Source organism: Schistocerca cancellata, chromosome 3, assembly GCF_023864275.1.
Source record: "Schistocerca cancellata isolate TAMUIC-IGC-003103 chromosome 3, iqSchCanc2.1, whole genome shotgun sequence".
Taxonomy (NCBI): domain Eukaryota; kingdom Metazoa; phylum Arthropoda; class Insecta; order Orthoptera; family Acrididae; genus Schistocerca; species Schistocerca cancellata.
Genome location: NC_064628.1, coordinates 378,426,063 through 378,441,147, shown reverse-complemented (window position 1 = coordinate 378,441,147; position 15,085 = coordinate 378,426,063). Strand labels below are relative to the sequence as shown.

General features: G+C 38.0%; 1 protein-coding gene across 2 annotated transcripts in view; it reads right to left on the bottom strand.

Moving 5' to 3' along the window:
• Positions 1-707: 707 nt before the first annotated feature.
• Positions 708-15,085, bottom strand: part of LOC126176717 (uncharacterized) — a 188,196-nt gene continuing 173,818 nt past the window's right edge. For both annotated transcript variants that reach the window (XM_049923884.1, XM_049923885.1), the window contains exon 4: positions 708-1,614. In XM_049923884.1, coding sequence (XP_049779841.1) covers positions 1,445-1,614 — 170 coding nt within the window. In that variant the 3' untranslated portion in view covers positions 708-1,444. The remainder of the gene's footprint in view (positions 1,615-15,085) is intronic.

The following is a 15,085-nucleotide window of genomic DNA, read 5'->3' as shown; positions in this document are numbered from 1 at the left end:
AATATAACATAGAGAACAGAAGAAACAGGTTTCAGTATGACTAGATTGTAGTGACTAGAATTAGCGTCCTTATCAAAACGTATTTCCATTCATTTTCCATCGTCTCTAGCATTCTGTTTATGTACATAACAAAACATTTACCATCCAAGTTCAAAATCATTTTATTACTGTTACTAGACAAATATTTTAATTCAAGCATAATAACTGAAGTTTCATGTGATAAACAATGACACAAAATGTTCTTCCCTTTGCTATACATTCAAGTACTGTTACAACAATACATCAACAAACCTAAGGTTTGCTACATACAAGATATGGGCATATATTTCAACAGTTGAATGAAATGGCAAGAAACTAGTTATTTGGTGCTATGGTGACCGGGGTCACCAGCCGCAATCCTTATGACAATTATGATGTGCTGGTCAAAGTAGGTGACATGTGCTCTGTAGCAACCGTGTCAGAACATCAATTATAAACATGGACTGCCAGGACAATTATCGACAACCCAGTACCTAATCAGGCATCAGCAAGAGGTCACTGGCTGCACCACAAAACCATGCCTCAATCCAGTCACAAGTGGCTAGAGGGTAGCACATCTCTTCCTGAAGAGTGACTATTTAAGTCAGACCACTATGGACACTTCCTGTCAGCAAGAGCTGGATGAGGCATGTGCCAACTACTTGCGGTCCAACACTTAAGCTCTGGTGAAGGCTGTATCACACTTAGAAGTTCGGCTTCTTCGAGTGCAGCTACTGTAATTTTGCAGCTCCTGGAGGTTGTTGGAACCTATACCTTTGAACTGTATTTAGTTAGAACCATTGAAAAGGTGTAATTAATTTCTTGTTATCCTTATTGTTTTTGCAAGCTAATAACAAAGCTGTTTGTAATATCTACCAGTGGTTTCCTCACTCTTTAGGAAGAGACATGCTGCCCACTAGTCACTTGAGACTGGATTGGGGCATAGTTTTGTGGTGTGGCCAATGACCTCTTGCTGATGACTGGAGAGGTACCCAGTGGTACATAGTTCTTAGTTCACCTCCTGGCAGTCTGGATTGCAGTCTGGTTGCTACAGAGTGTGCAAGCATCACCTACTTTCATCCACGCATTGTAACTGTCATGAGAGCTGCGGCTGGTGCCCTGGGACACCATAGCACATAGTTTATTTGTACAACTGCTTTACTTGTTCATTCCTATGAAACACCCCATTTTTAGTAACAGAATTTAAGTGTCATCAAATGAATGATTCACTTATCACTGTGAAAAGATGTAAGAACAGTGTTAACCTTTAAGGTGATTTTTATTTTTTTCAGATATTTACTTGAAAGTTATATTAATACTTTACATTGATTAGAAATTGTGCTGATTAATTATGTAATAATAGTTTGGCACTGCTTAGGATTTCTGATACTGATGTCATATGCTAGAATCAGTAACTCCTTGAAATTTAACGTTTCCTTCCAAGCCCTGTCCAGAGGTAGCCTGGGTCGTATCTACCATGTGAGCTTCTAGTTTCAGATTCTGCCACAAAATTACGAATTTTATATGAAGGTCGATGATTTCTCAAGGCATGAAGGTAAGCAGCAGTGGCTTTTGGTCGTATTTCTCGGTCTTGCTCTGCAATAAAAATAAAAATTATTAATTTTGTCTAACTTCTTAATTAGATACTAACCAAATGAAGGGTAAGCAAAAAGTGTATTTAGTGACATAAAGAAAATGTCAGGGGTTCCAAAATGTCAGTACGTCCTCTGATGTAAACAAAATTTTTGCATATCTTGAGCTTGTAGAATGTCTTCATAAGCAAAGAGCAAACAGCAGAAAATAAACATATAGAAGTCAATTATGGATGAAAATCTGATGAGGTACAAAGAAGGTGCAATGGTGATTAACCACAGAATGTGAAAGGCTGAGAAGAAATGTACTGTGACGGAGATAAGAGAAAGAAATTAAATTAGTAAATGGTCACATTAAATTCAAAGCAGTCTTGAAAGGATGTTTACTTATGCACTGCTTCTCTAGTCTGGATGGGATCCCCCAAAAACTCTTGAGTCAATAACATAATCACTATTAGTAATTCAATTGTAGTTATCTTTGAGACAATTGTACATGAAAAAATAAGATAATCAGTACTGAAGTGTATGTATGAATGATTCTGTTATAATTACTCATTTAAAGCTGGTAAACTTATAAAACCACCTGCCAAAAACTACTATTTTTTTATAAAAAATATTCTGTTTGACTTATTAGGAAAAGGATAACTTCATATTCACCACATAGAGGAGGCACTGAGTTGCAGACAGGCTCAATGAAAAAATTGCTAAACATTTAAGCTTTCTGAGGACAAAAAAGTCTTCCTTTGAAAATAGAAAACACACACACATTCACACAAGCATAACTCACACACACACACATTTCCACTGTCTTTGGCCACTGTGATCTGAATATGGACTGCAACTACATCTGAACTGAGCAGCCAGATACAGCCATAGTGCACAGTCATGCCACAGTAGCCAGAGACAGTGGCGGTGTGTGTGGGTTGTGCTTGTATGACTGTGTATGTTTCCTGTTTATGAAGAATGACTCTTTTATCTGGAGGCTTAAATGTTTAACAGTCTGTTCAATATGCCTCTCTGCAACTCAACACCTCCACAATATTGTGAGCAGCAACCTATCCTTTTCATGATATTATCATTATTCTACCCTGGACTTTCACGTTCAGTTTACTTGTATCACATATGTATGTATACCAGATATTCAACTGTAATTAACCACCTGAATTCAGTGTATGTATAAATACTGACTTGTCCAGTATCTATTGTGCTTGTATTGTATACATGAGGTTTACTGGATAGAAAAAAATGCAATACAATACATATGCTATTTAAGCTAAGAAAATATACACAAATTAGCACTTTGTATGATCAGCACAAAAGTCACTACTGTTTTACTAATACAGCATACTATATTGAGAATTCTGAGTAGGTGTACAATGACAAACATAAAAATGTTGTCATATAATGCACTAACGGAGGTTTTTATACACACATTATTTCTTGCCAATCCAAAATCCAATCATTGAGATAATGTATAGAAAGAATGGCTAATAAAAATGCTTTTCACTTATATTTAGAATTTTTGGGCGTTAATAATTTTGTGTCACACATTTTTAAGCAATTTGTTTCAATTTTTTGCACCGTAATACAGAGTTCCATTTTGTGTATACAATCCATATAGGATTTATTTTTATCTTTTGTTTCTTAGTTATGACTATTATAACTAATATGAGGTGACTTATTATTTATCATAAATAACATAAAAAAATAAGCATACTGGGATGTAAGTGTGAGGACGCTTCAGGTATCAATGTATTCTTTGCAGGGTATTCAGTGATCAACTGTACATAGCATTTTTTGAAGCATAAATATTTATTCTTGGCTGCCTTATTATCATTTAAGTTAGTCTTGAAAGTATGAAAAACATCTTAGCAATTTCCTCTAAATGTGTGGACATAACAGGGACTTTGAAGTTGTAGTCTGATGAACTCCGTTCATTATTCACCTTATCAGTAAGTCAATTTGACTTTAACTGTGGCCAGCATAACAAACTGGAGCATTATGCACTTTACAGGGTGATTCATGAAGATATGCAAATATTTTAATGTGTTATTCTAGAAGCAAAAATAAAGAAAAAAGTTCATATAAATATAGGTCCACAAACGTTTAGTTACGGATTTACAGCTAATAAGATTTTACCTGAAATTTAGATACTTTGGTAATATGAAGCCATTGCAAACTTGTACAAGGTTAAAGTAAAGCATGATTTCCATTTATTTTGTTGTTACTGATCTGGTGAATCTAAAAAACATGTCCCAGACATGTATCTGCTATAATTTTCCAGAACATCCAGAGTAGCAAAGAAGTAATTTTGTAAAATTTTTAATTTATTAACAACTTGGCCCAATTTGTTTTTTAAATTCCAGAGAATTATGCACAAAGTTTTCAACAGAAGTTGCAGAGAACTTAATTTTGGAATAATGATGGTAATAACATAAACTGAAACTGTATGAATGTGTCAGATAACCTGCTTTTATTAATACCATAGCACACATGAATTCTTGTTAAACCAGAAAAAGACAAAGCTCAGTTTTAAGGAAGTTGTACAGTGTACATACAATTTCACAATGCATTCACAATGAATGTTCAAAAATGCCTCCACCGAGTCCAACGCATTTAGCTGCACAGGTATGAACAAATTTTGTTGCTCCTTTCCATTTCAAGGGGTTGTTCTTAATTTCATCTATTGCATTTATAATGCGAGCAAGTAATGCCTCACGTGTATTGACTTTATAAAGACTGTGTGTTTCATCCATTCCCAGTTACAAAAATCCATTGGTGTAAAATCGGGTGATCTGGGTGGCCACAGACGTGTGGCTCCATGACCAATCCATTTCTGGGGAAAATGTCCATTTTGGCATTCATCTCTTTGCTTCTCTGGATGTTCTGGAAAACTACTGCAGATACGCATCTGGGACATGTTTTATTAGATGCACCAGACCAATAAAAACAAAATGAATGGAAATCATGCTTTATTTTAACTTCGTACAGTTTTGCAATGGCTTCATATTAACGAAGTTGCTAAATTTCAGGCAAAATGTTTTATTAGCCATAACTCCATAACTAAACATTTGTGGACTTTTTTTGTTAGTTTTACTTATAGAATAACATATTAAAATATTTGCATATCTTTGTGAATCACCCTGTATAGTCACACACACACACACACACACAGTGATCAAGGTTCATGCACATCATGCAACAACTCAGTAGCAGCCTACCTTATTCTGTCATGTGCTTTTTTCTTTCCATGTTGCACTGTACATTCCCAGTTCCCTAAGATCTTTCACTGCTACAGTCTTGTTTATCTGAGAGGTCTTCAGCCATCTATGTTTCTTTTCATTACCTGTGCTACTCTTAACCTACTCCCTCTCCTATTCTTGCTGTGTGCCTGTAGCCACCTCATTTGGCTCATCCTGCAACAATATCTGGTTGTTGCCCCAGCCTGTATACCTCTTGCTAGCTTTATTACAAATTAGTGGGCTCCTGTATCTTTCTCTTAATTTTGCTCTCAATTATTCTCAATTTGTCTCTATTTTCTGGTTGTGTTGTGACCCTCTGATGCATTCAGTGTTATTGGACACATAACAGCACTATAGGTTCTTAATTTTACCTTTGTTGAAATGCATCTTTATGTGTGTGTATTCTTCAGACTATAATAGCTTCGTGACTCACCTATGATCTGCTCCTTGATGTCTTCCATAATATTGTTTTCCACACTAAACCATGCTCCCATACATTTCACTTTGTCTATTCTGTGCATTTTTATTAACCCAAATTTAAATGTTTCGAAAAGTACTTGCCATCCTTGATAATTTCATCAATTCTGTCTTCTTTCTCTAAGATTCAGTTCAATCTTCATTGCATTACATATGAAATCCTTTACGATTTCTCCCTTCTCATCTTTATTTTCAGCCTTCACCAACAAGCATAAGCAATTCATTAATAGTTTATTTTCACAAGTACTTCTTGGCATTCTTTTTCTGGATTATGCCTCATACAATCTTCTCTATTAGTAGGTTCAGAAGTGTAGGTGATATATATCTTCTACTTGGAGCTGGCTTTTCTCTGTTTCTCATATTGTAGCAATGTGCTGAATATAGCTTCCAGCTTGGTACACTTTGTTCATGCTTCAGCAATACTGCTTGGCTGTGGTGGTATCTTCATTTCTTTCTGCATACTGTACATACTTTCCCACTGAATGCTGCTATATCCTCCAGAGAAGTCAATAGACATTGTCCATACTTCTTTACCATATTCTCAACATGTTCTCCAACTTGTCTCATTTTCAATATGTGGTGAATTGTAGGGCTTAGTTCTTCCAGACGAAAAACCAGTCTGATTCAGTACAATTCAGTTTATTAGCATCCTTGTGTCTCATCGTAGACAATGACAGTGGATTTGTTATGGGTAATAGGACATGAAATTATTTTACAATCATATGTTACTTAATAAGACATTCAAACAATGGATATTGTTACGAAGATATTCTGAAGTACACCATGAAGCCATACACATAACAACCATCAGAACATAAATTATAAGTTGGATTATATTTGTGCAAATACAACGATTTATTTTTAAAGCAATTCAGCTCACTGTAATGAGGGAAATAGGTTATTTTATTTTACATGCTGATGGTTATGTATTTTTCAACACTAAAAAAACAGTTGCTAGTAACATTTTTATAGTTCTCTTTTAAGTACTTGTATGTGTAATTCTGATATTCTCTGACCTCTATATTTCTTGTTTAATCTCTTTTAATACCTCATGATATGTTTAGTAATGAAATACCTCTGGAGTTATCACAGTTCATTGTCTCATTATTCTTATGTATAAGGATTATTATAGATGTTTCTCATGCTACCAGTATTTGTTTTACTCGCTATGCAATGTTGATTAGTTCGTATATGTTTCCTACTTCTATAAGTGGTCCTCTCTTCCTACTTTTTAACTCAGTGGGTGATTCATTTCTCTCCTCACTTGTGGTCCTGTTTTGTCAGTGAACACTGTAATTTGAAAATGATCAGTGCAGTTTACTGTAGATAATTCAACCACAGTGCAGTATTTTTCTTTTTTGCAAAGATGTGTTTTTGCTTGTAGTGTATGATGCTTTGTTTTCTGTCTTGTGTTATGGAAATGAATGTTTTCATTTTTGTGGAAGAAACTAGGACATATTGTCATATGTTTCTTAATACACACTACACTTTTGAGAAGGTAAATATCTATAAGAGAATTTGCATTCTTTTAAGGAGAAGTCTGCAAGGTCTGACATGACCTTTTTCTATTCCTACTGTGATTCTCACTTTTCAATTTTGCATTCTAAAGAGTTTTAGGTTGGATGATGAGCTGCCCTAGAAAATGATTCCATATTTCAAAACATAGTGCACAGTCATCAGACAGTCCTTATGACAGCATTTTTCAAGAACTTTCATTAAACAGCACATAGTACTTAATATTTTTAATGTACCATCAATGTGTGTACATCATCAATTGTTGTTCTTGTGGCAGCCTCCTCAGAAATTTTGTATTGTCCACACTTTAAATATCAGTGTCCAACACCCAAATTTTGAATCCCTAATCACTTCTCTTGGCATTATGAAAATTTAGCACTACTGTTTCATTTTTATTTATTACCAGCATGTTGTGACTGAGCAGATTTACAATACTACTCAATGTCTCTGATAGAGTTTTCCGAAACATAATTGGCTAAGATGTATACATCATCTGTGAACTCAATAGAGTTGTGGCAGAGAGTATGTTGAATTGTAGATTATGCCAAGTGACATAAATTGGCTGTTTTTAATTGTATTCATTATTAAGTTAATCTTCATATACAGTTTGCTGTAGTTGCGTATCTGTGGTAATGTATATTTTGGAGTATCTGGCAGCTGAAGCCGCACTGCCAGCAGTGTGTGTGTGTGTGTGTGTGTGTGTGTGTGTGTGTGTGTGTGTGTGTGTGTGTGTGTCTTTAGGCCTTGTTGGTCAAAAGCTTATTTTGTGATAGTCTTTTTGTTGTGCCTATCTGCAACTCAGCATCTCCACTATATGGGGAGTAGCAACTATCCTTTTCATAATATTGTTACATTCCAACCTGGATTTTCCATTGTTTGATAATGTATATTTTGACCTGTTCCACATTCCTTATCCTTCTCCCACATGATGGCATACATGAAACAGATTGTTTGGTTGAATAAACTGTATATCTCAGCCTTACAAGAAACATACACTGAATGACTGGCAGATTGTAGAGGTGGTATTGAGCAATGAATGGGAGTTGTTTAAGATCTTAACAGCACGTTTCACAAAAGAAACTCCTTAATTTTGAAATTAAATAGCTTGGCATCAGAAAATAAGGGAGGGCCAGAGGCAAGTGATATATTTTCTTATGAATGCCTTGTAAACCAGATACAGAATTTTCACCATCAGTTCCAAACATAACCAAGTTTAACAGAATGTTTTTGTCATTAGAACAGTTACAGTTATTCAGTGTAATCTGAGGTCAGTCTGATAACTTGCAGCTGAATCTCAGCTGATATCTGCCAGTGAATTCCAAATATTACAGAACTGTTACACATGTTTCTGCAGAAGACCTAATGTCACCAGTAGACCTCGGATTTTAGGTGAAAACCTATTTTGTTCCTCATTAAATAAAGGCAATAAAGGTTGTACATACATGAATTATGCCAATTTATGATTGAAAATGCTAGTTTTATAGCACCTAAAAAAACCTAATTTCTGGTTAGTACCTGACTGTACCTAAATGTTAAAAATCCAATTAAATAAAATTTTTCGTGACTAACATTCTATCATTGTCTTTCCAGCTAAGAATTACACAAATATTTTATCAAAAACTGTAATTTTATAGTACCTAAAATACCTAATTTTATGGCAGAACCCGACTGTACCTCATTTTTAAAAATCCTAAAAATACTTAATTTCATGAAACTTCCTGGCAGATTAAAACTGTGTGCCCGACCGAGACTCGAACTCGGGACCTTTGCCTTTCGCGGGCAAGTGCTCTACCAACTGAGCTACCGAAGCACGACTCATGCCCGGTACTCACAGCTTTACTTCTGCCAGTACCTCGTCTCCTACCTTCCAAACTTTACAGAAGCTCTCCTGCGAACCTTGCAGAACTAGCACTCCTGAAAGAAAGGATATTGCGGAGACATGGCTTAGCCACAGCCTGGGGGATGTTTCCAGAATGAGATTTTCACTCTGCAGCGGAGTGTGCGCTGATATGAAACTTCCTGGCAGATTAAAACTGTGTGCCCGACCGAGACACACAGTTTTAATCTGCCAGGAAGTTTCATATCAGCACACACTCCGCTGCAGAGTGAAAATCTCATTCTGGAAACATCCCCCAGGCTGTGGCTAAGCCATGTCTCCGCAATATCCTTTCTTTCAGGAGTGCTAGTTCTGCAAGGTTTGCAGGAGAGCTTCTGTAAAGTGTGAAAATCTCATTCTGGAAACATCCCCCAGGCTGTGGCTAAGCCATGTCTCCGCAATATCCTTTCTTTCAGGAGTGCTAGTTCTGCAAGGTTCACAGGAGAGCTTCTGTAAAGTTTGGAAGGTAGGAGACGAGGTACTGGCAGAAGTAAAGCTGTGAGTACCGGGCGTGAGTCTTGCTTCGGTAGCTCAGTTGGTAGAGCACTTGCCCGCGAAAGGCAAAGGTCCCGAGTTCGTGTCTCGGTCGGGCACACAGTTTTAATCTGCCAGGAAGTTTCATATCAGCGCACACTCCGCTGCAGAGTGAAAATCTCATTCTACTTAATTTCATGTTAGAACCTGACTGTGTCTAATTTCTAAAAATCCAGTGAACGAAATTTTATATGAGTAAAACTACTCTTCTGTTCTTCCTGGCTACTTAGAAAACAATAACTGAATGATAACTGGGCTGTTTGCATGCATGAACGCCAATCATGAGTCAAATGGTTCAAAGGCTCTGAGCACTATGAGACTCAACATCTGTGGTCATAAGTCCCGTAGAACTTAGAACTACTTAAACCTAACTAACCTAATGACATCACACACATCCATGCCCGAGGCAGGATTCAAACCTGCGACCATAGCGGTCACGCGGTGCCAGACTGAAGCGCCTTTAACCACACGGTCACACCGGCCGGCAATCATGGGTCAGATGACGACAGCATACGCCAGGCAGTTCCAGGCTGCCCTGCTCCACAGAGTGTTGTTGCTCACTGTGAACTGTCAAATGGGCCAGCAGGGCACGGAGGAGCCTTGTGGTCTGCCTCTGGTGCCTTCCCGCCCTGTCGGAACAGCCTGTTTAAAACACCTGCACTGTCTTCATTCAGTCGGCCAGTGTGCTGCTTGGATGTGGTGAAATATTTCACAGTGACAGTGTATTTGTGGAAAGTCAAGCTCGCCAAAAGTGGCCAGCTCCAAATCATCTCCGATTCATCAGTGGTTACAAGAATTTCCTGATTTCTCTATAGACGGAAAAGTTATTCACTGCAATGTGTGCAACAAAGGCGTAAGTAAAATGTTAACCTTTTATCTGCTATGTCCACAAAGAGAGCAATGTGCCACTGTTTTTCCCGAGTTAATTTGGATCAGACACATGCGAATGCAAAAATGTTGTTTCTAAACCCTCAATGTAGGTTAATCTTGCTAATCAGATCTTGTACATATAATCTTCCATAATGTATTTCTCATTTCTTTTTGTTTCTAGGTATGTTCTGAACAGAGGTCACATTTAAGTCTGTATGTTGCAGACATTAAACACCAGGCAAATTAAAAAATAAATCAAACAAGAAACAAATGTTTGTAATAAAACCAAATGCAATAAACAAAAACAAATTTCATCTTGACCTATGTCGAGCCACTGTTGCAGCAAACATACCATTAAATGCAGTTGAAATAGCCAGTTAAAAAGTTTTCTAGAGAAATACTATCACCACAGCATCCCATCAGAACCCACACTGAGAAAAACTATTTACATACTTTATACAAAAATACATTGGGCAGGATAAGGGAAGATATAGGCGATTCATACATGTGGATCTCTGTCGATGAGACAACTGACAGACAAGGTTGATATGTGGCTAATTTCATTTTTGGATAGTTAGATCCTGACACTCGCTCAGTACCTACTCTGATCTGCGGCAAGGAGCTAAAAGAGACTAACCATGAAACATTTGCTCACTTTGTTAATAAAGCCCTCAAATTACTTTTCCCCAACAGTCTAGATGAAAATAAGCTATTTGTAATCTACACTGATGCAGCCACATATATGATTGCTGCTGTTAAATTATTGAAAGTATTTTACCCTCCCTTGCTCCATATCACATTTCTTGCCATGCCATGAATCGCGTAGCTGAGACTATACGTCTCGAATTTCCACATGTAAATAAGCTAGTTTCAATCATCAAAAAGGTTTTTATTAAAGCATCTACAATAATCCAGTTATTTTGAGAGGGACTTCCCAACGTACCACTTCCACCAGAACCCATACTTACTTGCTGGAGAACGTGGCTAGATGCCATGGAATATTACAGCAAGCATTTGGAAGACATTAAGAACATTGTTCTTAAATTGTGGGAGGAGGCAGTGAGCATTACTTCAGCTAAAGATCTTCTGTTTTCCAATGACACTGCATACATAAAATCTCATTATGCATTTTGGTCCCTATTATTAAAGCTCTAGGGTGTTCAGGGAAACCAGTCTACACGCAACTGTGATTTATAGAAGAGGTGACAGAAAAAATCAACTTGGTCCCAGGTTCTATTGGTATGAAAGTTAGTGAGAAACTAAAAGACAGTGTTACAAAAAAAACAGGACTGACCACCCTCTGCACAGTGGCTGATGTCTTACCAGGTAGATCACCAGAATATGCATGTGCAGTCCCATTGTGCCTAACACCACCATTTAAATATGCTCCGGTGACATCTGTTGATGTGGAACACTCATTCTCAGCATGTAACATGCTATTAACAGACAAGAGATGCAGTTTCCCAGTGGAAAACCTGGAGTAAGTGTTAGTTATTTACTGTGGCTGTAATTATGAACATGGGAAATAATATAATGTGGATTTTTGTCAATCTGTTTATCTTTCCAAGCAATAAAATGTCTGATTTTGGTCACCTATTTTCGTATTTTTAAAACCTATTTTTGTAAGTGATAGAACCTATTTTAGGTACCTAATTTAATATTTTTAGAAACTAAAAGTGCATGGTCTAGTCATCAGGTCATGCCCACCTGTACTACCAACAAAGAGAACAGTTTTCGAATTATAAGTTCAACATAATCAATTATGTTGGGCTCAGTGCTGTCTGCTTAGGGTTAACATATGAGGCATGTTTTCACTTCCATAAGTTTGTGAACAGATATTATGAGCTATTTTGGGACACTGGAAATTGTCATTCACATTGCCATGACCTGTACACATGCAGTGTGGTGTAGTGGTTAGTGCTGCTGGGTGGTGTGCTACTGGTCACTAATTCAAACCCAGTCACCAGCAATTATTTGTTATTTAGTATTTATCATTCCTGGAAGGTTCCTGAAATATCTTATGTTTGTAATGTTTGTATATTCTGGAATATTCTATGTGTGTATAAATACTAGCATTCTGGAATATTCAGTGTTTGTATAAATAGGTGCACCCTCCATCCAGAAAGTCAGTTTTGTTCTGGCTGTACATTCATATTAGTAATAAATGTGCTCCCAGTTGTAAGTGTTGTATTTCACTGACAATGCTGCCTTCAGATTTTGGCTTGACTGTGCCTTCAGTGTGACACTGTTTGGTAGAAATGCCAGGTACTTCAAAAAATCCACATCACCATGATTCCAATTAAGCTATCACTTAGATAATTAGGAATCTGAATACAAGCAGTACATCATTCCTAAAATCCATATATTCAGCAGACAGATGAATTACAAAACATTAGTAAGTCAGCTTCACATCAGACATCCATTGGTGTTTTCTGGAGATGCTGATCAGGACGCAACGAAACAGCTGGAATGATTCGTCTGTGTGACAAAATACAGTGGGTGGGCTGACATGATGTCTTTGGCAAATGTGTACGTTTACTTGGACGGCACAGCCCAGCAGTGGTTCAAAAGAGGACAATGAAGAGAAGCTCAGTAGCTGAGATAAATCCTAGGCTGAAATGAAAAAGAAATTTTGTAACAATCAACAGCAAATCTGCTTAGCAGAAAAGCGATTAAAGAACAGAACCCAGAGTCATAGGTAAATGACAATTGTATATACTGAATTTTTTGGCCTTATGCAACATAGTGAGTCCAAATATGACAGAAACTGACAAAATCTCATATTTGATGAAAGGTGTCACTGAACATATATACTAAGTTCTTTTGGTAAAGGGTGTCAGAATGACACAGGAATAATCAAGTGGTGCCAGCAAATCGACGAATTGCAAAAGAAAAATGTTGAGTGAAATATGTGTAACCAACTGCCGAATTTGGGCCCTAAGGCAGTTGTGAAAGACCACAATGAGTTTGTCTGCCTCAGAAGTCAGTTAGTAAGAGAAGGGATACAGTAGTGCATGGCAGCCAGAAATGTTGGACTGAGTCCAAAATAGGTAGCAGCCATGAATATCGAATCCATACATCAAGAAGTAATAGAGAATGTTGAAGAATAGGTGTATTGAGTTTTAGCACCAATATCCACCACTAATAGAACATGCCATGAAAAATAGACTTAGCAAACTCAGATTTATACCACAACCGGCAAAATCGACCTGGCCAATGCAAATGCCATTAGCTCCCAAACCAAGTACAACGTCCCACCAAATAAGACGTTATAGGCTACTTCAGAGAAAGAAGGTGAGTTTTTGATGAGCACTACACTACTGAGCAGGCAAGGAGATGGGTTGTCCCCTATCCTCTTCAACTTTGCCCTCGAGAAGACCGTACGCGAGACCTTCCAAGAGAACGAAGGGATTGAAATTGAGGGAAAGAGACTGGCATGCTTAGCCGACATCTGTTTACTCTCTAGGTCGGAAGAGGAGTTGGAGCAAATGACCAAAGCCCTAAAGGAGGCTGCCAGCAAATTTGGGCTAAACATAAACGAAGCCAAGACAGAGTACCTCATTATGACGTGTGGTCATTGTCAGACTGCTGATCATCTACAATCACTGCAGGTTGGGGACCATTCCTACAAGAGAGTGCAATAATTCAATTACCTAGGGGCACTTTTCACTGAGAACTCGTCATGTGAAGCAGAGATCAATGCCAGAATACAAGCAGGAAACTGATCTTACCACAGCCTATCACAACTGCTTCAGTCCAAATATCTCTCCAGACAGTTCAAGATTCGACTGTACAAAATCCTGATCCAGCCTGTTGTTCTATATGGCTGTGAGACATGGAGTATCCAGAAACAGGACTTCCATAAGCACCTTTTTTTTGAGAGAAAAGTGCTTCGGAAGACCTTCGGTCCGGTTCTGGTTGCAGATGCAGGGGAATGGAGGATCAGATACAACCAAGAGCTTGAGGAACTATACCAGCTGCCCAACATAGCAGGAACTGTCAAAGCCAAACGAATGCAGTGGGCCGGCCACGTGGCCCGGATGGAGGATCACAGATGGCCTCGGAAGCTCCTGGATTTCACACCTACAGGAAAGAGACCGCCAGGGAGACCCAAGAAGCGTTGGAGGGATGGACTCCATGAATATTTAAACCAAGTGTCAATAGATGTGAACGGATGGTGGATAGCAGCATTGGACAGAATACAGTGGAGGAGAAAACTTGTAGATGCGTGCGGTCCACTGGGCCTGATCACATAATAGTAGTAGTAGTACTACACTACCAGACATCAACCATCACAACAGTTCTATTCATGCCAGTCAACCTGTGGGATCAAGCCCATTGTTGTACCCTGTTTGAGTTCACTCCCCCACTCGCTACAATTATTTCCAGTTGCTGTACAGAGGTACCAGCCCTTTGCATAGCCAACATGGTCAGGAAAACTGAACAAAGTGACCATCTGTGGAGGAGTGGCTGCCACAGGCACAAATCCTCCATGGACAACAGTCACAACAGTCATCAAGGTGTCAAGAAATCTCACTGAAATCATCATTGACAGGCCACCTGCCTGGGCACTATTCAGCTCAGTAGCTTCTTTTTCTCTAATGCTTACAATCATCAGTTAAAGAAGACTATGTTCAGTGATACGAACGTGACTGTGCTGAAAGCTGCAATTCTGAAACATGTCCAACTGCCAGGAACAGGTACTGCAAGAATAGCTATCAACAACAGAAAACAGCCCTTTGGATTTGTCATTTTAACAAAATGTAGCCATAATATTATTCTTAGGTGGTGGAGTATCAGGGCACACATAACAAAAATTGTTCTGAGCAGTTGTTTGCCACTGAAGATGTAATTATCTTTCCATCATCAATAAGATTATTTTCAGTCTTCAGTCAAGATGCTCAGTAAAACTGTGAACCTTCTGTCATTTGCCAAAAGTTACTTAGGTTCACAAAGGAAAT